The 24,980-nt window shown below is 54.9% G+C and overlaps 1 protein-coding gene and 1 long non-coding RNA gene across 3 annotated transcripts in view; one reads left to right on the plus strand and one right to left on the minus strand.

The window, feature by feature from the left end:
• Positions 1 to 1,431: 1,431 nt before the first annotated feature.
• Positions 1,432 to 2,642, minus strand: LOC139183899 (uncharacterized). The gene is made up of 2 exons (XR_011567406.1): positions 2,302 to 2,642; positions 1,432 to 1,553 (listed from the first exon to the last, which is right to left on the minus strand). It is a non-coding gene; the product is annotated as an uncharacterized lncRNA (long non-coding RNA).
• Positions 2,643 to 5,118: 2,476 nt separating this feature from the next.
• Positions 5,119 to 24,980, plus strand: part of SEMA6B (semaphorin 6B) — a 30,408-nt gene continuing 10,546 nt past the window's right edge. The window contains exons 1-3 of one of the 2 annotated variants that reach the window (XM_070793073.1): positions 5,119 to 5,308; positions 23,200 to 23,349; positions 23,457 to 23,580. In XM_070793073.1, the coding sequence (XP_070649174.1) occupies positions 23,229 to 23,349; positions 23,457 to 23,580 (245 nt within the window). In that variant the 5' untranslated portion in view covers positions 5,119 to 5,308; positions 23,200 to 23,228. Of the gene's footprint in view, positions 5,309 to 22,185; positions 22,517 to 23,199; positions 23,350 to 23,456; positions 23,581 to 24,980 lie in introns of those variants that run through there. The other variant, XM_070793072.1, reaches the window with a different exon arrangement.

Consider the following 24,980-nt stretch of genomic DNA (forward strand, 5'->3'; position numbering starts at 1 on the left):
ATTCATTGGAAGGACTGATGCTGAAGCTGAAGCTCCAATACTTTGGCCGCCTGATGTGAAGAGCCAACTCAGTGGAAAAGAACCTGATGCTGGGAAAGATTGAAGGCAGGAGCAGAAGGCGACAACAGAGGCTGAGATGGTTGGATGGCATCATCGGCTCAATGGACATGGGTTTGAGCAAACTCTGGGAGATAGTGAAGGATGGGGAAGCCTGGCGTGCTGCAGTCTGTGGGGTCGCAAAGAGTTGGGACACCACTTAGGGGCCGAACAACAACTGAGTGCTAGGTGTTGTTCTAGTCAATGGGGATTCATCGGGGCATAAAACAATGCTGTGGGGGAGATGATAAACAATGTTTGGTTGTGAAAAATAGGATGAAGAAAACCAGAGCAGGGTAAGAAGATAGAAAGGGACAATGTGTTGCAGGAGGTGCAAGGTCAGGGTGGCCTTGCTTTGGAGGTAACATTTGAGATCTGAGACTTGGGAGAGCAGAGAGGCCACATGGATATCTGTGGGAGAGGGGAAACCACTCCAGGTGAAGAAGAGAAAGTGCAAAGGCCCTGGGGCAGGTCAAGCTCAGAACAAAAACTACTTTCAGTCAAAGTGTTAGTCCCTCAGTCGTGCCCGACTCAGCTCCTCTGTCTGTGGGATTTCCCAGCAAGGACACTGGAGTGCATTTCTATTCTCTTCTCCAGGGGATCTTCCCAACCCAGGGATCAAACCGACGTCTCCCGCATTGCAGGCAGATTCTTTACCACCTGAGCCACCAGGGAAACCCATTCAGAGACACCATCAAGCCCTTAACAGTTATGCCCCAGCATTTCAGAGTGGAGTTTCCTCTTCCAGGTGGCCCCTCAGGATCCTCAGTGTTTCCAGATGACGGAGGCACCCATGGGAGTTCCTGGGCAGTCCAGTGGTTAGAACTTCATGTTCCCAATGCTCCCAGTGCAGGAGGCACTGGTTCAATCCCTGGTTGGGGAACTAAGATCCCACATGCTGCATGGTGCAACAAAGTCAGGCTCAGCAGTGCGCAGGCAGAGGGTGAGGAGGAAGTCATCAAGACCCTCTTTGGGATCACCTCAAATGAGGGACCCTAAGTCACTTGCCTTAAGAAACTTCCAAGCTAGGAGGTCCCTGAGTCCTTGTAAATGATTAAAAGCATGAGGTTCAGGACCTTCCTGGTGGCCCAGTGGTTAAGAATCCGCCTGCCAATGCAGGGGACACGGGTTCGATCCCTGATCCAGAACAAAGATTCCACATGCCACAGGGCAGCTAAGCCTGTGAGCCATAACTACTGAAGCCCACGTGCCCTAGAGCCTGTGCTCCACAAGAGAAGCCAAGGCAATGGGAAGCATGAGCACCTCAATGAGAGAGTAGCCCCCACTGGCGGCAACTAGAGAAAAGCTCCTGTGCTCTAAGAAAAACCCAGCATGGCCATAAAGAAAGAAATTAATTTAATTAAAAAAATTTTTAAAGCTTGGGGTTCAAATTCCAGCTTTATTTCCCGGCTATGTGAGTGGCCAAGTCGTTTCTCTCTGGGTCTCAGTTTCCACACCTGAAAATGGGATAAAAAAACGTAGTCAGGCTCTAGAATCAGGGGGCTACTTATAGTAAGTGCTCAGTAAGCACTTAACTCTTCATTATAATAATTACTATATGCATCATATGGGTCATTTTCAGGCAGCAGGCCTAGGGGTGGCTATGTCATTTCGGGAAAGAGCCACACTCTGGGCACCAGGTGCCCCAGGGCCCCAGGAGTGCTTTTGAATCTGAGGACAGGAGTCCCCCAAAATGCCTGCAGCGGGCAGGGGTCAAAGGGCAAGGGGCAGGGATAGGTCAAGGCCATGCCACACACACACACACACACACGCACACGCACACGCACACGCACACCCCTACCCCCTCACGGGCTCTAGGTTGGTTAGGTCTGCGGAAGGACCAGCTGGGCGGATTTAGCCAGCGCATCTGCCGCCGGAACAGCTGCCGTTCTGGGGGGGGCTGGAGGGGGATTTGGGACGAGTGAAAAATCTGTCCGAGGAGAATCGCGTCTGCGCTGCCCAGCTGCCGGCTCAGACTAGGGGGACACCCCGAATCCGCCCGGACCCCGAGCCCCTCCCCTGCGGCGGCCACCCCCACGTGCCTTGAGGGGAGGGGGCGTCGAGGAGGCCCTGACGTCACAGGCAGCCTCAGCCAATCGGAGCTGCCCTTTCCGAGCCCCCGGGGGATTCCCAGGCCCTAGCCGGGGCTGGGGCCGCGACCCAGCACCTACGACCCCCAACCTGGGCTTAAAAGAGGGTCCAGACCTGAGTAGGGGAAACCAAGGCTGGGACGCTCCAGGAAGGGGGCTGGACCCAGTTGACCCCCCTGAGAGCCTCAGTCCAGCCGCTAGGCTCCAGCGAGGCCCAGAGAGGGGCAGGGACAGCCGGAGTCACACAGCTGGGCGGCTAGATGGGGAGCGCTGATTGGGGGTGCGCACGCAGCAGGGCGGGGTTTCCCAGCACCCCCAGGCGCTAGGCACTAAGGCCGGGATAAGCCTCAGCCCATCCCGGGGAACCCAAAGGCCGCTTGACCCACTACAGGTCTCCCCGGGACCCCTCGGACCCGGGGCCGCGGCCGGGACGCCCAGGGAGGAAGGTGTTGGTGGCCGCCGGGCACCCGCAAAACCCGCGCTGGATTTCTCCTGGGTCGGAGCTGGACTGGAGCGCCGCGCTGACCCACCTGGCCTGAGAAACTGAGGCCCGGAGGGGCGGGGCTTTGCTCAGTGTCACACAATTGTGAGGACGCTGCTGGTTCTGCCCCCTCCCTGGGCCTCCTTGGCTCACCCGGAGGGCAAGCTGTGAACTTCCTGCCACCCTCTTCCAGGTCAAGGCTCAGACAGTCAGGAGCCCAGGGCGGGGGAGGGAGCAGCCAAGTCTGACCTTGCCCCCGTCCAGGGCATGAAAGACTCATTCATGAGTGCTGAAGCCTGGGTGGCAGCTGAGCCGGGCCGCGGGGGTGGGGCCTCCCTCAGGGCCTTTTGTCCTGGCTGGTCCCTCTGCGTAGTACGCGCTGACTTCCCACCACCCCCTGCACCTCGTGTGCTCTGTCAAATCTGTCCAGGGTCCTTCTATGGCCCCTAGGTCACCTCCTAGTCCTCCTGGGCCGCTCAACGCCCTCATCTATCTATACCTTGAACTCTCCAGCAGATTCTTTTGTCTCCCCTCCTAGACAGTAGGCATGAGCCAGTTTGCCTTGCTGACTGCTCAGCTCAGTACTTGGCACAAAATTGTTGTTCAGTCACTCAGTTGTACTTGACTGTTTGCGGCTCCATGGAATGCAGCACACCAGGCTTCCCTGTCCTTCACCAACTCCCAGAGCTTGCTCAAACTCATGTCCATCGAGTGGGTGATGCCATACAGCCATCTCATCCTCTGTATCCCCTTTTCCTCTTGGCACACAGTAGATAATAAATGTTCGTTGAAGGAACGGTTTTGTAGAGGATCCCAGTTGGGCCAAGAATGGTTCAGAGGTGGGAGGAAAATGCAGAGCCTGGAAGCCAAGCTGGGGTGCCTGTCCCCCATCCCCTTTGCAAGGCAGGCCTCAGTATCCCCAGCATGCAAGGGGATCAAGTCTGAATGGCTGCAGGTGCAGGCTGATTTGCCTGGGACTCTGGCTCAGCCGGAAAGCTGGTCAGAGTAAAACCACTGGCAGGAAGGCCTGGCTGCTGGCGGAGGTTTGTGGTCGCCAGGACGGCCCCTGGGCAGATGCCTGGGGCCTGGAAGGATGGGGTTGTCTCCATGGATGTCAGGGAGGCTGCAGATGGCCCAGGATCTAGTGTCCCAGTGTGTGCACCACTTGGAAGCCACACAGCTTGCCTGAGCCCCCGGACTTCTGGATGCCCTGGGTAAGACACACATACCGAAGGTGTCTGAACCAGAGGCAAGCAGACCTGTGCCAGCTGGTGGATCTCTCTGTGCCCAGTCTATGGGAGCCTCGTGTGATTGCCTTGAAGACTGAACAATGCCATTTATGCATCTACCATAAGCACTCAGCAGGTGTGCAAGAGATGTCACTAGATAAATACACAACAGACTGTGTAGCCCGCCAAGCTCCTCTGTCCATGGGATTCTCCAGGCAAGAATACTGGAGTGGGTAGCGATTCCTTTCTCCAGGGGATCTTCCCATCCCAAGGATTGAACCCTGGTCTCCTTCATTGCAAGTGAATTCTTTACCATCTGAACCACGCAGAGTGGTCAAACTTTCATTGAGCACCTCTTGGACAGAGAGGGACACTGAGGTGCTCAAAGGCTCCTGCTGTTCTGAGGTCACAGGGAGGCACAGAGGTCCCCGGGCAGTCTCTGAAACAGAAAGACCAGTTTGTCTTGGAGTCCCAAAGGCAGGGAACAGGAGTGCTCTCCACCCGCTATGGGGACGCTGCAGCCCCCCCCCACCCCCAATCTCTTTCTTGGTCAGGTTTCTTTGGGCGCTGGGATGGAAGACAGCCTCCAGGGCTGTGTACCATGGTCTCTGCAGCCAGCTTGCTCTGTTCAACCCCAGTTCAGCCACTTTCTAACTGGATGACCTTGGACAAGACGCCTCCCATGCCTCAGTTTCCTTACGTGCCTATTGAGGGTTGTTAAATATAATTTGTGGACTGAATAAATGACCTCATAAATGAAGAGGGCCACGTAGCCCCTCTGGGTTCCCGACACCGCAGTCTCCCGGTCATCTCCGGCATCTCACAGAGGGTGGATCCTGAGGATGCAGGTCGGCCAGAGTGGACCCGGGCAGTAAATTGGGGAGGGGACCGGCAATTAGACCTTCCACCGGGACCAAAGCAGAGTGATTTCTGTTGGGTCGCTCCTCCACCCGCACCCCCGGCCCTGCCCCCAGCGCCTTCGGCCGCCCACCCGGCTCCGCCCTCCGTTCCGCGCCGCGCAAGCTCCTGGCCAGGTTTTGCGCGGCTCCGGCCCGGCTCGGTAAGGGGGGGTTGCCGAGGGGGGGGCGGAGGTGGCCGAGTCGCGAGTCGCAGCGGCGGCCGCGGCGGGCAGAGGAGATGCGGCCGCGGCGCGCCCCCGGTCCGGCCGCCGCGCAGCGCCCCCCCCGGAGCCGACGCCAGCGCGCCGGGGGCCGGGGCTGAGCCCCCTCCCCCAGCGCAGCGCAGCGGGCCCGGGGGCGGGGAGAGCGCGCGCCCCCAGCCCCCCTCCCCACCCCGGGATGCCTGGCTGAGCCGGCCGGGCCGGGACAGGTGCGCGCACCGACCCCCCCACCACCCGCGCCCTCCCGCCCTCGCGCTCCCTCCCGCGCACTCGCGGCGGCCGCGGCTCCGAGGTAAGCGCCCCGGGGCGTCTGCAAGAAGGGGGGCTGGGGAGGCGCTATCCTGGGGGTGTCTGTCGGCACGCAGCTGGGGGCCTTAATTGTTGGCTGAGGTGGCCGGGTCAGGCGTTATGATGGGGGGGCCTGAGGACCCGGCCACTGGGAGGGGGATGGATTGGGCCGGGGAGGGGGGGTCTGTGGAGCGCTATAACGGGAGGTTCTGTCGGCAACGCAACTGGGGAGGGGGCTGGATTTTCGGGGGGTCGCAGTATGGAGCAATAGAATGGGGGACCAGTCTGAACGCTTTGAAGGGTCTGGATTTGGGCCTGGGTCTCTGAATGAGACTCCGTAATGGGGGTGTCTAATTGCACCGCAGCTGGGGGGGGGCTGGATTGTTGACGGGGGGCCTGTATGTGGAGCTATAATGGGGGTTCTGTCGGTACCACAGAGGGTGGAGGTTTTGTCCATGGGGGGCGCCGTAGAAAGCACAATAACGGGGGCTCGCGGCTGCGCCGCTGGAGAGCTGGATTGGGGCCCAGGTGGGGGTGTTCAGGGCAGGCAGGGGGCCTGCTGGCCGGGGATGGGGGATGCGTTGGGGGGCGGAGCCCTGAGCGTTAAGTCGAGGGGCCGGTGCGGTGGTCCTGGCGAAGCGAGGCCCCTCCGCCCCACTCCACGGTCCATCCGTGGCACCTTGGGCGCCCCTGAGCCCTCTCCAGCCTCACGCCCGGCCCAGAAGCAGCCCAGGGCTGGGGCCGCGGGGGAGGGGCCGTGGTGAGGGGGGGAGAGAGTAAACGGGTCCGATCATCCCCACCCCGCCGCTGCAGTGGGGGCCCATGTTTCGGGGCCCCCCCAAGAGCTGACAAAGGGACAAAGAAAGCGTCTTTCTCTCGCAGTGCGCTGGGAGGGGTGGGGGCGCCGAATGTGGCCCCCTCCTGTGGGCGCTGATTGGGCTCCAGGGAGGTCTCGCAACCCCTGTCCCGCCTCAGGTTGCCCTCTGGGTTTGGGGCACCTCCTAGGTGGGGCGCTGCCATAGGCACCCCCGGTGCTCTGCCCCTGCCCTGTCGTGTAGACGCTGAAGCTAGGAGTATTTGCAAGAGTCCTGGGGTTGGGGGTGACTCCCAGACCCTCAGCCCCTGGCTGAGGTCTTTGACATCCTCCCCCTGAGGCTGTTATCTTTGACTCTGGGACTGGAGGGGAACTGGGGCTGGAGGTTAGGGGATTGGGCCCTCAAGTTTTGGGGGTCTCTTTTGGGATTTAAGGAGGAAGAGGGGACTAATGGCTGGGGTTTCAGAAGGGCCCCCAGTTTGCAAAATTGCAATGCTTTATATGTTTCTGGGCTCATTCAGTTTCTCAAGGGGTACAGTGTTCTCTTCAAAGTCAAAGTTCAGTACCCCTGCAGCGTCCCCTTCCCTACAGACGCTGGCTAGCCCCTTTTCCACATCCCTGTAGATATGGTGTCTTTCAGGATGAAATTTTGGGATGTAATTGAGGGGTGGCTGAAACTCTGTATAGACAGAGTATGGGGTATGGGAAAGCAGCTGGGGGCCTTGGGTGGGGTCAGGATTCTCCTGGGAGGAGGTCCTGAGCTCTTTGGGAAGGTAACTGTGGATTCCTGTGGCTCAGAGGAGACCCCCTTGGATATCCCACAGGTGGCAGCCTGGCAGGAGGCTCATTAATCTGTAGCACGTACTTGCTGAGCTGACCTGTTTCCCCGAACAGACAGGGAAACTGAGGCCCAGGGAGGTGGCAGGATGGGTGAAGACGGAAGCCAGTCCCCTCCGCTGCTGGGGCTGCTAGGTGGGGTCAAGGGGGAGAGGAACCCCCATATCAGCTGAAGCCCAAAATACCAGCCCAAAGGTTTCCTTGGAAACCCCTCCCCCACCCCCACCCCACTGACCTGTGCAGGGCAGACGTTAGACCTGGAGGATCCAACGCCCCACCCCTCTCAAAAAAAAAAAAAAAAGGCATCATAGAGAAGACCAGGGCGTGAGAAGAGGGGTACTGCTGTGTGGCCTCAGACAGGTCACTAGCCCTCTCTGGGCTGCAGTCGCCCCAGAAAGTCCTCTTGGTTCTAGGACCTGAGTGGAAGGAGATGAGGCAGAGAGATGTACCACGGAATACCCTGGGTATGTAACCTCTCCCTCTGGTCCCCACCTGCCTTCTGCGAGGGCTAAGTACCCACGGGCCTCATGTTCCTATCACCTTCTCTACTTGGAGGTGAGAAGGTGTTTCCCAGCGGAGGTATTGAGTCACCAGGGAGGGACTATTCACCTCTGTCCATTGGGGAAAGAAGGTGCTGGATACTTGGGCTGTAGGAGGCTTTGGCATCTGCACTGGCTGCCCAGGGCTTGAGCGGGGAGTTGCTGGGGTGAGCTGGGGCTGGACCAAGAAGATAGAAATCAAACTGTCCTTGCAAAGGTGACCCTGACGTCAGCTGGCAGGACAGGTAAGCTGGGTCCCCGGGGGCTGAAGGACGTGCCGGTCGCTGCCCATCTCCTGGGAAGGAGAGTGTCCCTAGCTGACCCCGGGGTGTGGCTGGCCCTGTCCTGTGTGCCTGGCCCTTTGCCAGGTGATGATGGGGACCCAGAGAGGACTCAGCCAGGATCAGGACAGGTGGAAGCAGGGGAGGCTGCCTGGAGGAGGGGATACTGGCACTGGGCTTGAATGATGTTGCCAGAAGGAGAGGGGGACACTGATTCCAGGTGGAGAGAGCGGCAGGGAAAGTCACAGAGGGATGTGTTGGGGGACCCTTGAATGGCTGCACTATTTAAAGGGTGGGCTACAATGAGCAATGAGTCCTGAGAGGTGGCAGGGCCGTGGATGCCAAGTCGAGGAGCAGGCTTTATCCTAAGGGCAGTAGGGAGCCATGGAAGGTTGTAGAGCAGAGGGAGGAATGGGCAGAGTTTCAGACCCTGAGCAGATATGAGGAAGGGTAGCTACCAGGAGACAGTTTCCTGCAAACCCAGTGGGCTTCTCAGAGGGGTGCAGAGTCACCCGTCCAGGGAGGCAAGCAAGTAGGGTTAGGCAGCCATTTTTCCAGAATGCTGGGGAAATGTTTAGGATATAGTGATTCCAAAATTCTAAGCCATTTCAGGGACTGCAGATTCTCAGACTGATTCATCCAAGACCCAGTGGTGATTGGGATTGACTGTGGGTGGGACCTCATTTAGCAGAAGCAGGGACATTGAGGCTCAAGACAGCCTTGCCACCTGCCCCACATCCTGTGGTCAAATTATTAATATCTAGGTGTCAGCTTCAGATCCCCGCGCTAGACACCCCCGCCATTGTGATCGGTGTAGGTTTGGCTTCCACAGCCAGGGTTTGACGTGTGGCCTGAGAGGTCTGGGCCTGAGCCACATAATTCTCTCTTATTATCACAGTCATTCATCACCTGCCCTTGAGGGATGTCCAAACGAAGTGGCAGTCATTAGAATGTGCTGAGGAGGTGACTTGGGAGGCTGAAGACGCCTCTTCCATCTCTTTAGGCAGTGATACAGGGCACCCGCCCCCACTCAGCCACCCTTGAAGCTCCTTCACTGGCCCCAGGGTCCAAAGGTGGTAGCCCCAGGGCCTGCTGGGAGGGAAGCCCAGTCTAGTGAGGACTACATTTCCCAGGATGCATCCTGTCCCAGGCTGAGCCTGCCTTCCAAGGGCAGACCTAGGAGAGAACTTCCCAACTGCAGGATCCCAGGGGGGATTGTGGGTTCGTGGGTTCTCAGGAGGGCCCTGGGAGAGACCTGGTCTAAAGCAGTTGGGGAGACAAGTGACTAAACAGATGCTCCCAGAGGCTCCTTGTGCCATGCCCTGGGCAGGTGATGCTGAGATCTCAGAGGAAAAAGTTTAACTCTAGTGTCTGATTGGCCCTCAAGGGTCGTCCAGGCTCAAGGAGGGGAAATAGGCAGACACTGGCCCTCTTTGCTACGTGGGATCAGAGTTGGGGCAAAATGGGGCTAGGGAAAATTGTCTCTGCCTAGTGGGGGTCAGAGAAGATGTACTGAGGAGGGACATTGCAGCTAGGACTATGATGGATATGTAGGAGTTCACCAGGCCACATGTCTTCTGATAGTTTCAGAACCTTCTCCCTTTCCTGAAGGCCGAGTCAGTGTCCCCTGGGGCAGCTGAGATAGCCTGTCTGAGTTTTTGCCCTTGAAGATTGCCACAATATCCATCTCTTCACTCACTCACTCATGCCCCTTCTCAGAGCCTCGGTTTCCCCATCTGTGAGACACAGATGCTATTCTCTCTCCCTGAAGGTTGAGCATTTAAACAAGAGGATGCAGACAATGCCAGGCCTGGTCCTGTTCTTTTCTTACTCTAGAAAAAGAAATTACTTTGAAAAGCAGGAACTTGTGGCCTCTGGTCCTGATCTCATTGGAGGTGTGGGGTCTTGGCTTTCATTCCACGAGCTGACAGATGAGCTCCTACTATGTGTGCCTACTATGTGCCAGGTGCTGGGTACCCAGCAATGAGCAAGGCCAAGCAGGCCCTGCCCTGCTGAGCTCATACCCAGTGGGAACATGGCTACTACCTTGGGAAAGAAAGTAAATCAAATATAACAAGTGCCCTGGGGACAGTGACACTGGATGGTGTCGCTGAGAGGGGAGGGGCTGTTTCAGCTGATGGTGTCAGGGAGAGTGTCTCTGAGGAGGTGACGTTTGAGCTGAGACCTGGAAAATGAAAAGGAGCCAGTCTGCAGAGAACTGGAGGAAGAGTATTCCAGGAAGAGGGCACACCCCGTGCAAAGGCCCTGGGGCAGGACTGTGCCTGGTCTTGTTGGAGGAACAGCAAGAAGGCCTGTGCGGCTGGAGCAGAGTGAGCAAGGGGGAGAGAGGGAGGAGGGAAGGGCAGGGAGGGGACAAGATCCCCCTGCACATTGTGCAGGGCCTCGTGGGCTGTAGGGAGTACTTCAACTTTTGGAGGTGTGCGCCCCAAGGGCTGTGGGCAGAGGAGGGGGCAGGACCTGCCTCGGTGCTCACGGATGCTGTTTGGTCACTGCAGAGAGTGCAGACTGTGGGCAGCCAAAGCTGGGGGACCAGGTGAAAGGGACTCCGCTGGTCCAGGGGAGCAAGGATGGGGAACAGCCAGGGTGAGGCAGTAGAGAGGAAAAGTAGGTGGGTCAGAGTAGATGGTGGACTTTCTAGATGTGCAGAGGGGCTGAGAGCCTCTTTCTCTAGGGGCATGTAGCACTGTGGGCTTCCCTGGTAGCTCCTGTGGTAAAGAATCTGCCTGCAATACGGGAGACCTGAGTTCGATCCCTGGATTGGGAAGATCCCTTGGAGGAGGGCATGGCAACCCACTCCAGTATTTTTGCCTGGAGAATCCCCATGGACAAAGGATCCTGGAGGACTGCAGTCCATGGGGTCGCAACAAGTTGGACACGACTGAGCTTAAATTCAGCACAGCACGTAGTGCTGTGGTTAAGAGTGTGATATTGGGACCATATGGGCTAGGTTCAAAACCCACTCTGGCCATTTCGTAGCTGTGCAACCTTGGGCATATTACCTGCCTGCTCTGGGCCACCTAAATGTCCTCACCTATAAAATGGTGAGGAAACCCCTCCTACCTACCCCATCAGTACTTTCTGCAAAGCCCGTTGCACAGAGCTTGGGACACAATAGGTGCTCCAAAAATGTTTGCTATTGCTCCCCTTCGAATGTCTAAGCCCCAGGGTGTGGAAGAAATGAGGCTCAGATTAGGCTGGCAAATTCCCTGAGGCCACCTAGCAAAACGGGGGCCCCTGCCCCTTGCTGTCTTGCTCTATTGATGCACAGTTCTCAAACCCCACCTCCCCAGAACCCACGTCACTCTGCCAGCATCTCCACCATTCCTGAGCCCTGACTCACCAGGACTTGTGGTCCACTGTGACCCCCAGGTCTTCCCCCCAGGACCTGTTTCCCGCCTTTGTCTTCTTCAGGTTCATTCGCCAGGTCTTCCATTCCCAGCAGCACTTGGCACGGTCCCACCTGTCTCTTGCCCACCATCACTCAGCAGTGTCCCCACTCCAGACCTGCCCTTCCTGTCCCATCTCAATAGGGGATCCCTAGGGCCTCCCAGACAGGGCCTCTAGGGAAGGGCAGTGACTGGAGGACTTCGGGGTAGGGAGGATCAGCCTGGGGGAGAAGAGGGCTCCCAGAACCCCAAGTGAGGGGGGCCAGGCTCACTATCTTCTCTTCCAGATTGAGGGCCTCAAGGGCAGTGACCAGATCTGTTCTCCCTACAGTGGAGCCCCTTAGAGCGACTCTTACTCCCCTCTCTCCCCTAAAATTGGACCCCAAGAGCAGGACCTGACTTTTCTGTTTCATCCGAACTGGGATTGACACCAGGGTCTGTTTGCCCCCAGGCTGGCTCTGAGCCTGCATCTGTGGGTTCCTGATCCCAAATCCACAGCCCATCTTGAATTCCCTAGGAACTCCCGCCTCCTCGAGTGGCCCCCTCCCAGGCCCCCTAATTACCCGCTGGGTATAAATGACATTTTAATCTCCTCAGAATGGTCGCCACCTCCCCGAGAAAGCAGCCCTCCCCTTCCCCATTCCTAATTACAAGTTGCTGCTTCCGATTTGCCTCCTGGCGGCCCAATTTCCAAACAGTGATTAAAATTAATTACCCAGGAGTCCCCCCTTCTCTGTCTGGGCCTGGAGCCCTGAGGACCTATCTGTGTCCCCCTCGTGAGGTCCTGCCTCTGCCACCCGGTCTCCCCTGCCCCCGGCTCCCTGAGTGGCCTGGGACAAGGGCAGCCTCTCTCTGGGTCTCTGCTCACTTATCTGCAAAATGTGCAGTTAGACTGTGCAGCCTTGTTGACAGATGGTACATTGTGGGCGCTCAGGAAATGTCAGTAAGAGGCGGTAGAGCCGCGTGGCCTGGGTTCAAATCCCAACTCTATCCTTCTGTGCTGTGTGACCTTGGCCAAGTGTCTTAACCTCTCTGAGCTTTGTTTTTTTCCCCTGTAAAATGGTATAATGATGCTGCTTCATAGAGTTGGCTTGGGTAGGAATTGTGTTCAGACCTTCAAAGAGCCTGGCCCAGCAGCTGGCACACAGTAGGGGCTTCATCAAATCTTACTTTAAGAGACTTCCCTGGCAGCCCATTGGTGAAGGCTCAGAACTGCCAATGCAGGGACCTCGGGTTCGACCCCTGGTCAGGAAACTAAGATGCTCCCTGCCACAAGGCATGGCCAAAAGATATAATAATAATTTTTTAATTAAAAAAAATTTTAACTTAAAATCTTAGCTTAAATCCCTGCTCTGCTGGGCTGCTGAATTGTGCAGCAGGGAGATAGCTCAGGTACTCTAAACACATCTTCTTTAAGGAGATGCTCAGCATTAATTGGGCACCCACTGCATGCCTGATTCTGTGCATGGTCCTGGTCAGGGTTGAATCCCCGGCTATGCTGGCACACAGTAAGTGCTCAGGAAGTCTGGAATCAACAGATCTGTGTAGCTCTTTCATAAATAGGGCCTGTCTGTGGGACATTCATTCAGCCAGTGTTTGCTGAGCACCTACTGTGCGCTAGACCCCCCTGTCCTCGGGGAGTCTTATGTTCTCATCCCTGATTTACAGAGGCAGAAGCAAAGCCAGAGAGGGGAAGATGTAACCCTCAGCTGCACAGCAGTCCAGAGCACCTATTACATGTGGCTTATTCACCCATCACGATAACCTGTTGGGGCTGGTTATCACGCTCTGTTCTCTGATGGAGAAACTGAGACTCCGGGAACCCAGAACACAGGGAGGAGGGCTGAGGACGAAGGGGCTGCACTGCCACCTTCTGGGCTGGGGAGAGGTGAGTTAACGGGTGTGGAGTGAGCACTGGGGGTGGGGGGTCCTCTCTCCTCAACGCCCCCGTGGCCCAGGCCCCAGGGGACTCCCTCTGGCCGCTTTGCCAAGTTCCTAGACAGCCCCAGAGCCCGGCTGGACTGCGCTGGGGGGGCGACAGAGGCAGCTGGAGGAGGCAGCTGTAAGTGGAGCCGGTAACTAGACCTGGATGGCGCAGGGGCCCGGCTGCCTGGCCGGGTTACTCGATCCCCCCGGGGACGCTGGGCCCCGGAGCTGGAATCCTGGGGCTGCCGGGCTGACAGGAGCTCCTTCTATGGAACTGGAGACGACCATCCTGCCCCCATCCTTGCCGCAGCAGATGGAGAAACAGGGGCTCTGAGCCTGGCCCGGGGGTCACTGAGTTACCTGCTGTGGTATAGAGAGGCCCAGAGAGGGTGAGTTGCTGGCTCAAGGTCACCCAGCAAGGTCATTTCACAGAGAGCAAACATGAGTGCCAAGTGCCCTATTTTACAGACGGGAAAATTCAGGCTCCAGGTCTCGTCCAGGGGTCCTCTCTTAAGATATGGTCGCCTCTCCACCTGCCAGCATCTTCTTGCCGTGCCTTTAAGGGTTCCAGCCTCCAGGTTTTTGTCTTTTTGGTTTCCCCTGACCACAGGCTAAGCAGCCCCTTTGCCAAGACTCTCCTATCATTCTCTGCGTCTGGCACACAAGTGGCACTCAATAATTGCTCATCCAATGAGTGAATGAATACCTTGCAGTTTGGGTGCAGAAAGCCAGAGCTGGCCACAGACGCTCCCAAGTTGGTGGGGTTGGGTGAAGACAAGGGTAAGGTTGAAAGTAGAACTTCCTTGCTCAGGCAGAGAGAGCTTAGGGTGCTCCTCCCTATGCGCTGGCTTATTCCAGTGGACCTTGTGGCTAGATGCTCCAGCATGGAATTGGAACACAGAATGTAATTGGATATTTTTAAAAAATTTTCTTAGAAGCTTTATTTTATTTTTGGCCATGCTACGTGGCTTGCAAGATCTTATTTTCCGACCAGGGATCGAACCTATGCCCCCTGCCGTGGTATCTCTGAGTCTTAACCACTGGTCCGCCGGGGAATTCCCTGGATATTTTTGCATAATAGCTATAACACGATGATAATAATAACTGATGCCCACTCTGAGCTTACTAAGTGCCAGTCCCTAGCTCAGCCCTTTATCTCCAGCTGGGCTGTCAAAACGGCTACTGGCCACATATGACTCGGAGCCACGTGTGGCCAGTCCCAGCCCAGGTGTGCCATAAATATACAACACACCCTGGGTTCCAAAGATTAAGTACCAGAAGCAGAATTTAGAATGTCTCATTCATCATCCGCATGTCGATTACAGGTGGAAATAACAAGACTTGGGATCTATTGGGTTAAATGAAACATATTATTAAAATGAATTGCACCCTCTGAATGTGGCCACCAGGAGATTCAAAGCCGCATGTACGTGCACGTGGTTTTCTGTAGGACAGTCTGTTCTAGAATTCTCTGCATCCTTGTAGCAGTGTTTTAGGGTCAGATTTATAGCCCCTGGTGGTTTATAGATGGGGACACCAAGGCTGAGACAGGGGGAGTGACCCCTGGAGGTCTGGAGGCTGGTAAGAGGCAGAGAGCAAATTTGAGTCTGGGCCACAAGATTCTAGAGACTAAGCGGCCACCCCGGGGCTCTTTGTCTGGCAGCGTTGTCTGTCCATCCTTTCTCATCCCCAGCCTCAGTTTCCCCAACCCTCCAGCAGGATTGGACAGAGCAGGTGGGGAGGGTGGGTAGACACAGGCTTGGCCAGCCTGCTATCCACAGTTAATTGGGGTCCTTGGAAACATTTCATAGCCAGAAAGCCAGCAATAGCAGGGTGCAGGCAGCAGGTTCATGAAGGGGTGCCCAGTTTACAGACTCTGACACGCTTATAGACATGTGTACATGTGGGCAGACAGTCCGCCCCCGCTGGGGCACACACATGTGCGGTGGTTGCATCTGTGGATATGTGTGAACACGCAGACATTGGGACCTGTGGATATTCGTAGGGGGGATCCACTCACCTGTGGACACATGTGTGGTGTGGGGGTGATGGGCAAAGGGGAGCCAGGGAGGGGTTCAGATCTGGGTTCAACTTTGAATGCTGACACTTAGTTCATTCCTTATAGCAAGCCATTATTGAGCACCAGCTGTGTACCAGACACTGTGGGTACTTGTCATTGGCCAAGATGCATCCGGGCCTGCCCTCATGGGGCTCCTAGTCCAGGAAAACAGTTGGGCTCTAAACAGGCTGTTCCGTAGGTGATTATTTCAGTTGGTGTGATCCATGCATAAGCTCAGATGCTCAGGATTCTTCTGCCCAAACGTGCACCCTCTGGGACTTCCCTGGTGGTCCAGTGGCTAATACTCTGCACTCCCAATGCAGGAGGCCTGGGTTCTATCCCTGGTCAGGGAACTACATCCCACATGTTACAACTAAGAGTCCTCATGCCGTAACTAAAGATCCCACATGCTGCAACTAATTAATAATATAGAAAAAGGATCTAAAATGCAGGCTCTCCTTGGGCGGGTCTAGGACAGGCACAAAACTCAGCATTTCTAACCACCCCAAGTGAGGCTGCTGCCTCTGCTGGTGCAAGGACCATATCTGGAGTAACGGAGTGTCTAAAGGAGCCTTTGAGAGTCTGATACCGTGAGGGCAGGTGCGGGGGGAGGGGAGAGGCTGCTGGAGTCCAGCAGGTGAGGGTGGAGACATGAGATGAGGAGGGAGCCATTCCTAAAGGAGATCAATCCTGAATAGTCATTGGAAGGACTGATGCTGAAGCTGAAACTCCAATACTTTGGCCACTTGATATAAAGAACTGACTTATTCGAAAAGACCCTTATGCTGGGAAAGATTGAGGGTAGGAGGAGAAGGGGACAACAGAGAATGAGATGGTCGGATGGCGTCACTGACTCGATGGACATGCGTTTGAGCAAGCTCCGGGAGTTGGTGATGAACAGGGTAGCCTGGCATGCTGCAGTCCATGGGGTCGCAAAGAGTCGGACATGACTGAGTGACTGAACTAAACTGAACTGATGTGTGTATCTGAGAGAAGAGGCTTTCTCAAGTGAGGAACAGCCAGTACAAAGGCCCTGGGGCAGGGCCAGACCAGGTGTGTTGCAGGAATAGGGAGGAGGCCTATGTGGTCGTAGCACAGCGGGGAGGGTAGAAAAAAGGAAGAGGGAAGAACAGGGAGAAGATGAGGGAGGTCATGTGAAGTCTTATGGGCCACCAAGAAAAGCTTGGATTTTTACTGGGAGGGATGTGGGAGGCCCCGAGGGGTGTAGACAGAGGAGGGGCGGAGCCTGATTCAAGTGCTAATGGGTGCCCTTTAGGGGTTGCTTCGGTATCCTGAAAGATGATGCTGTGAAAGTGCTGCACTCAATATGCCGGCAAATTTGGAAAACTCAGCAGTGGCCACAGGACTGGAAGAGGTCAGTTTTCATTCCAATCCCAAAGAAAGGCAATGCCAAAGAATGCTCAAACTACCGCACAATTGCACTCATCTCACACGCTAGTAAAGTAATGCTCAAAATTCTCCAAGTCAGGCTTCAGCAATATGTGAACCGTGAACTTCCTGATGTTCAAGCTCCTTTTAGAAAAGGCAGAGGAACCAGAGATCAAATTGCCAACATCCTCTGGATCATGGAAAAAGCAAGAGCGTTCCAGAAAAACATCTATTTCTGCTTTATTGACTATGCCAAAGCCTTTGACTGTGTGGATCACAATCAACTGTGGAAAATTCTGAAAGAGATGGGAATACCAGACCACCTGATCTGCCTCTTGAGAAATCTGTATGCAGGTCAGGAAGCAACAGTTAGAACTGGACATGGAACAACAGACTGGTTCCAAATAGGAAAAGGAGTACATCAAGGCTGTATATTGTCACCCTGTTTATTAAACTTCTATGCAGAGTACCTCATGAGAAACGCTGGACTGGAAGAAACACAAGCTGGAATCAAGATTGCTGGGAGAAATATCAATAACCTCAGATATGCAGATGACACCACCCTTATGGCAGAAAGTGAAGAGGAACTAAAAAGCCTCTTGATGAAAGTGAAAGTGGAGAGTGAAAAAGTTGGCTTAAGGCTCAACATACAGAAAACGAAGATCATGGCATCCAGTCCCATCACTTCATGGCAAATAGATGGGGAAACAGTGGAAACAGTGTCAGACTTTCTTTTTCTGGGCTCCAAAATCACTGCAGATGGTGACTGCAGCCATGAAATTAAAAGACGCTTACTCCTTGGAAGGAAAGTTATGACCAACCTAGATAGCATATTCAAAAGCAGAGACATTACTTTGCCAACAAAGGTCCATCTAGTCAAGGCTATAGTTTTTCCAGTGGTCATGTATGGATGTCAGAGTTGGACTGTGAAGAAGGCTGAGCGCCGAAGAATTGATGCTTTTGAACTGTGGTGTTGAAGAAGACTCTTAAGAGTCCCTTGGACTGCAAGGAGATCCAACCAGTCCATTCTGAAGGAGATCAGCCCTGGGATTTCTTTGGAAGGAATGATGCTAAAGCTGAAACTCCAGTACTTTGGCCACCTCATGTGAAGAGTTGACTCATTGGAAAAGACTCTGATGCTGGGAGGGATTGGGGGCAGGAGGAGAAGGGGACGACAGAGGATGAGATGGCTGGATGGCATCACTGACTCGATGGACGTGAGTCTGAGTGAACTCCGGGAGTTGGTGATGGACAGGGAGGCCTGGCGTGCTGCGATTCATGGGGTCGCAAAGAGTTGGACATGACTGACTAACTGATCTGATCTGATCTGATCGGTGGAGGACAGACTGTAGGGATTAAGTGTGGGAGTTGGGGTCCAGCTGGAGGAAACTGGGGTCCAGGCAGGAGATGTTGGGAGCTGACCAGAGAACAGACTAGCGAGGGGTGAAAATTCAGGATGAATTTGGCAGACCCCACAGTACAGCTGGCATTGGATGTGAGCGTGAAAGAATGGGGTGGGGGGTGATGTTGGAGGGAGTTGGGAGTGACTCCCAGGTGTGACCTGAGCCATTAGTGAAGACAGGGAACTGTCAGTCAATAAATCAGTTAGTTCTATGTTCCAGTGAAAATCCTAACAGGTTTTATGTTGTTTGTTTTGGAACTTGCCAGCTGATCCTGAAATTTATGCTGAACTGCTGGGGGTGGGGCAGGGAGAGAGTAGCCCAGACACCCTGGCCAGGTGGGAAAAATGTTTCAGAAGGAAATTCAAATCTATGATGAAGGTATACAAGCTAAGGCCATATGGTACCTGAAAAGGTGGAGGGTGAAGCAGGTAGCCTGGAGGGGATTTCCATACCTGCCTCAGTTTCTTCATCTGTACAATGGGACTGTGTCAAGACTTGGAGTGATGGAGGTTGGGCAGAGAGGTGGTGTCATAGTACCCGCAAGCCCTCCTGGGGGGATCTCTGTCTCTTTAACCGTCCCTCCCATCCCCACAGGCATAAATGCACATTCTAAGGGCTGCAGGCAGGCAGACACGTAGGTGCATAGGTAGCCTGCACACCATGGGTTGCACATGCCAGCCATGTGACTCCTCCCGCCTGGTCCTGGGGGAGGTCCTGCTCCTGGTGGCCAGGTGCCGGGGCAGGTGGTGGGGCCGCTTCCGGGCAGACAGGCGCCGAGTGGCTGCTGGCAGAGATGCCTCAAGTTTCATGGAGAGAAGCAGATGGTCTTGGGGGTGGTGAGGGAGATGCTGAGGCCTCCGATAACCCCAGGTCAGGTGGGTAAACTGAGGCCAGGTGCAGTGGGTTGACCCTGAAGTGACCCCGACTCCTGCAAAACAGCATGTGGGGTTCAGTTCTGCACCATCATCAAACTAATGCGTCATTTAAGTGGGTTTCAGGGACTTCGCTGGTGGCCCCATGGTTAAGAATCCACTTTCCAATGCAGGAGACACTGGTTCAATCTCTAATCAGGGTGGTAAGATCCCACACACTGTGCAGCCAAAAAAAGAAAAAGAAAACTGAGTGGATTTGGATCTTGGCTCCACCACTTCCATTTGGTCGTGACTTCGCCTCTCTGTGCCTCAGTTTCCCCGTCTGTGTAAGGGGCATATTAACAGCACCCACCTATGGGATGTGTTGTGTGGATCAAATGAGTTCATTGAAGCCCTTAGAACAGTTCCTGGCCCATAGAAAGTGCTTGGTGTTTGCTATTTTTACTGTTTATTGAGCTTGTATTGCCAGGTCTTGTGCTGGGTGGTGGGGACACAGTGGTGGCCAAGACAGACTCAGCCCCACCATCCATGTGGGGCTCAGAGTCCAGTGGGAAAGGTGAACAGTTAGCCAGGCATTTAGAAGATGGGGTGAGCAGGGCACTCACAGGGGATGCACAGGCAGGCAGGAGGCTGGAGGAAGTCAATCGGGCTGATCTGGGAAGTCTTCCTGGAGGAGGTGTTAAGGTGATGAACCTGTTCATCAGGTTACTAGGAGCAGGAGGCAGGTGTTCCAGGCAGAGAGAACAGCACATGCAGATGCCCAGAGGTGGAGAGGGAAGGGAGGAGATGTCATTTCAAGGGCACTGGGGAGCCATAGAAAGCTTTAGAGCAGAAGTTCTCAGCTAGGGGTGGGTTTCCCCCCCAGGGGAGACTGGATGATGTCTGGGGATGTTTTTGGTTGTCACCATTGAGGGATGCTCCTGGCATTGAGTGAGTTAGGGCCAGGGATGCTTCTGGCACAGTGCCCAGGACAGCCCCCACCAGAGAATGATCTGGTCCCAAATGTCAGCGGTGCTGAAGGGGAGAGACCCTGGTTTAGAGCAGGAGAGAAACAAATGAGATTTGGGTTCTAGAAAGATTCCTTTGCTACCTTAAGGAAGATACTGAAGGGTTGGGACTGGAAGCCAGGTAGGGGGTGGGACCTGGGCCTTGGGGCGTTCAGGGTGGAGGAAGGGACTGGGAGGCCAACATCCTGGTCTTTGGCTCAAGGACAATGGAGCCATTCTTAAGTCAGGTATCTGGTAAGAGAAGCAGGTTTGAGGCAAGAAAAGCCTAGTTTGGGTTTCAGGGGTCCCAGGTTGGTTCTGAGTGGCTGGGGCAGCTGTGGACAGAGGGATGACAGGAACATCCTTCTAGCCCCAAGTGGCTGCATGACAAAAACCAGGAGAAAAAATGAGGCGTGAGGTCCCATCCTGACCTCAGCCTGCCTGTCTGTGAACTGGGTGTTAAATAACTGCTGGCCTCTGGGACTCCCCCAGATATCCAGCAGTTAAGACTCTGCACTTCCAATGCAGGGGACAAGGGTTTGATCCCTGGTCAGGGAACTAAGATCCCACATGCTAAGCAATGCAACCAAAAAAAATTAAAAAAAGAAAAAAAGTAACTGCCGGCTTTACCTGGTTGAAGGGTGAGGGAATGGGTGGTTATTAATCTTGTCATGACTGTTCAAACGCTCAACTCCTAGGAGCAAAATCCTGGAGCCAGAGAGAGCCCTGTGATCAGTCCTCACTGGTGGGTCATGGCCAGCAAATCAGCCCCTCAGTTCCACCATCTGCAAAAATGGGTTGAATGTTATACCAACCCTGCCAGAGCCCTTGGGGTTACCATGAAGCAATTCCTGGAAACCACTCAGCTTGGCCTCTGATGCTTTTAATATACCAATGGCAACAACAATCATAATAAGAATTAGCATTTTCTGAGCACCTGCAGCATTTCTCGGCTCTGTGCTGTCACCCACCACAGGCCTGTGAGGTCAGTGCTGTTACCATGCCCATTTCACAGATGAGGAAGCAGGCCGGGAGAGGTGGAGTGCTGTGTCCAAGTCACACAGCATGTACAGAGCAGAGCTGGGATTTGAACCCTTATGACCTTGGAGCTTCGCCACTCATCACAGTGCTGCATGGCCTGTGAGTGGAAGCTGTTGTCTTAAAGTTTCTGAAGTTAAATACAATTCCGATAAAACATGGATAAGAGGCCCAGAGCACTGCCTTACACCTCTTGCGATGGCTACTATCAAAAAGCAGAAAGTAGTGTTGGCAAGAGAAATTGGAACACATGGGTGATGCTGGTGGGAATATAATATGGTGCAGACACGGTGGAGAAGAGCTTGGCGATTCCTCCAGAAGTTAAACGTAGAGTCACCATTCGATCCAGCAATTCCACTCCTACATAGACACCCAAAAGAAATGAAAGCAGGGTTTCAAAGAAATGTTTGCACAGCCATGTTCATAGATGTTCACAACAGCCCAAAGGTGGAAGCAGCCCCATTGTCCATCGACAGGTAAATGCGTAAGTAAAATGTGGTCCATCCACACCATGGAATTTCACTCAGCCTTAAAAAGGAAGGACAGTCTGACGCTTGATACAACAAGGATGCCCCCTGAGGATGTGATGCTCAATGAGGGAAGCCAGACACAGAAGGACAAATACTGTCTGGTTCCACTCACAGGAGGTCCCTAGAGTCAGATCCACAGAGACAGGAAGTAGATGGTGGGGCCAGGGGGTAGGGGAGGGGGTGGTGAGCCTGTGTCATGGGGACAAAGTTTCAGTTTGGGAAGATGAGAAAATTCTGGAGGTGGGTCGTAGGATGGTTGCACGACAACGTGAATGTATTTAATGCCACTTATGGTTAAGATGGCAAATTTTATGTTATATATGTTTTGTTGGTATTTGACTCTTTGTGAACCCACGGACTATAGCCCGCCAGGCTCCTCTGTCCATGGACTTTCCTAGGCAAGAATACTGGAGTGGGTTGCCATCTCCTTCTCCAGGGGATCTTCCCGACCCTGGGATCGAACTGTTCCTCTCCTGCATTGGCAGGCAGGTTCTTTACCACTGAGCCACTAGGGAAGCCCCTCTGTACATTGGACCACACTATTAAAATGTTTAAAAAAAGAAGGCACAGCAGACAGAACACCGCAGAGGCTGAGGTGAGGTGTCCTCACAGGTGTGGGGAGGAGATTTTCGGGGTGGGGTGGAGGGTTGCGGTCTGGCTGTGGAGTTGGGGGCCTTGAACGGCAGTACTGGTGGCCTGACTCTGGGGTCACTGGGAGACTCGGGCAGTTGTGGAGCAGGGGAGGAGCCCGGGCAGGAAACTGAAGGAAGCAGAGCCAGGTCCACACGCACATGGGATCCTGGAGTCGGCTGAGTCACAAATCCTGGAAGCTCAGGGTCGGAGAGGAAACACTGCCGCCCCACGCAAGGCCTTCCTGTTTTTTGGCCCTGAATCCTCGGAGGCAGACGCTCCAGGGCCAAAGTTCCCGGCTCATGTCCACCTCCACGGATTCGGAATCCCCATGCCCCCAGGGCCTGGGCAGGGCTGGGAGATGTATCTGCTGCTCAGGCAGGGAAACTGAGGCTCAGAGCTAGCCCGGGACTTCACAGGAGGACGAGGCTTCGGATGTTTTCCTGGGGCCTCCGGACGGCGCCTCTTCTGAAAGGGGCCTGGAGGGCTGGGTTCCAGAGGGTGAGTTCTGTTTACACCATCAACCAGAGCATCACTCGGGTAGGGGAGGGGTCTCCACACACCTAGAGCAGGAAGCAGCCTCTCCCACAACCCCTCATAAAGGTGGTGAGGCTCCTGTCACAGAAGTATGTCAGCAGAGGACCGAAAGGCTGGACTCGGAAGGAAGTTGGGCTCACCACGGCCTCTGAGGTCCCCAGCCAGCTGGAATATTCTGCAATTCCAAAGTTCTGCAGTTCCCAGATTGTGGTTTATAAAATTCCTAGGGCCTTTGAATTTCTTTTTCTTTTTCTTTTTCTGAGCGTTTTAAGATTTTTGTGTTTTAAGAATACTTTAAACGTATGTTTTGAGATTGAATTTTTAAATACATATATGTTTTGAAATGTGTTATTATTCATTTTTAACTTAAAATCATTTAATTTTTAAATTAGTCTCATGATTAATTTTTTGTTAGGAACCGTTTCCTGAACTTTCGCTTTAAAATGTAGTCAGAAAGTTGTTCTGGTAATTAGTAAGTGCTGATATTATTATTGCTAATGCCATGATTGTTATTTTTAAATTATTACCCCAATGGGAAAGTTTTCCGGGACTTGAAGGTTCCGGACGCCGTGACACTCGCGCTCCCTCTGCTGGCAGCAATCGGGACTGCAGGCCACACGGCTCACCGCCCCGCCCCTCGCTCGCAGGTGTTACCTCCTGTCGCCCTGACCTCGCCATGCGGACCCCGCGAGGGCCCCCTTCCCGTCCGGCCCTACTGCTCCTGCTGCTGCTCCTGGGAGGCGCCCACGGCCTCTTCCCCGAGGAGCCGCCGCCGCTCAGCGTGGCCCCGAGGGACTGTGAGTGGGGAGTCTTGAGATGGGGGAGGGAGTCCCCCTCCCCCGGGGTCTCACCAGGCCAGACTCACCCTGGCCCTGGATCACACCCTTCCTCTGCCCTCCTCCAGACCTGAATCACTATCCCGTGTTCGTGGGCAGTGGGCCAGGACGCCTGACCCCCTCAGAAGACGCTGATGACCTCAACATCCAGCGAGTTCTACGGGTCAATAGAACGCTGTTCATCGGGGGCAGGTAGGAGAAACTGCCGGGCAGAGTATGCGGTGGGTGAGGTGTGGGGAGCAGGTGGTAGCATTTTAGGGAGGTTTGTGGTATAGGGCCTGTAGTTCGACTGGAATGTGAATATGTGCCCCTGGGGTGGGAATTTCAAGTGCTGAACTCTGGGTATGGTTGAAGCCCAGAGCCCGCTTATAGTGTGTTACCAAGTGGGCACAGCTGTCTGGTTAGAATTCACTGGGTGCTAGAGAGGGTGCTGAAGTGGCATCAAGGGCTTCTTTGAGAAGATGACATTTGAGTTGAGACCTGAAGGATGAGGAGCCAGCTGTGAGGAAATCTGAGGGAGAGAGACGTCAGAGCAGAGAATGTAGCCTATGCAAAGGTCCTGGGGCAGGACTGTGTCTCGTATGGTGAAGGGACAGTGAAGAGGCGCAAATGTCTGGAGCAGGGGGAGAGAGAGAGGAGGGGAGGGCAGGGAGAGGACAGGGCAGGTCGTTCAGGGCCTTGTGGGCTGCAGGGAGGACTCAGGCTTTTACCCCAAGGGAGATGGGACCCAAGAGGGCTGTGCAGAGGAGGGGCGGGGCCTGACCCAGGTGCTCACAGGTGCCCTCTAGTGGCTGCTGTGAGAAGAGCCGACTGTGGGGGAGAATGTGGACCCTCGGGTGCTCACACCCGCTCTCCGGTGGCTGCTGCGGGGAAGACAGGCTGTGTCGGTGAGGGCGGGAGCCCCTACACCTGGGCAGTCCAGTAACGGGGGCTGAACGAGAGTGGTGGCCGTAGAGGGTGTGAGAAGTGGATGAACGCTCCATACGTATTGAAGGCAGAGGTGAAGGTATGGGGAGGGAAGGCGAAGCGGGGATGAGTCCCTCCCACACTGTTGTCTCAGCCGAGACAACACCTGACCCGAGAGGGTGGTCGGGGTGGAGGGGGGGGGGGGGACAGGTTTGGGGGATGGTCGGGCTCAGCGAGGACGTGTCGAGTGTGAGAAACCTGTGAGCCCTCCCTTGTGGAGACCTTGAGGGTTAGCCGGGCCCTAAATCTGGAACTCAGGGGAGGCCCTGGCTGGAGACAGGACTGTGTGTGTCATCTGCACAGAGACACAGTTCCGCCCTGAGCGTGGACAAGGCTGCCCAGAGGAGTATGGCTAGGGGAAGGAAGAGGCCAGAGGACCCAGGCGTGGGCCCACCAGGGGAAGAGGAGGGCCCAGAGAGGTGGGAAGGCAGGTGGGTGCCAGGTCCAGGCACCCAATGAGGGTGGTGTTCTCAGAAGGAGAGTGGACTGGTGGGGAGAGACACTGTGGAAAGGGAGAAGAGAGCAGGGAAGTGACCGCTGGACTTAACAATGGCCAGTGACCTTGATCAGGGCAGTCCCTGCTGCATGTGGAGGAGAAGTGAGAGCCTGGGGAGACTGAGGGGTGA

The sequence above is a fragment of the Bos indicus genome, chromosome 7, assembly GCF_029378745.1.
Source record: "Bos indicus isolate NIAB-ARS_2022 breed Sahiwal x Tharparkar chromosome 7, NIAB-ARS_B.indTharparkar_mat_pri_1.0, whole genome shotgun sequence".
NCBI classification, from domain to species: domain Eukaryota; kingdom Metazoa; phylum Chordata; class Mammalia; order Artiodactyla; family Bovidae; genus Bos; species Bos indicus.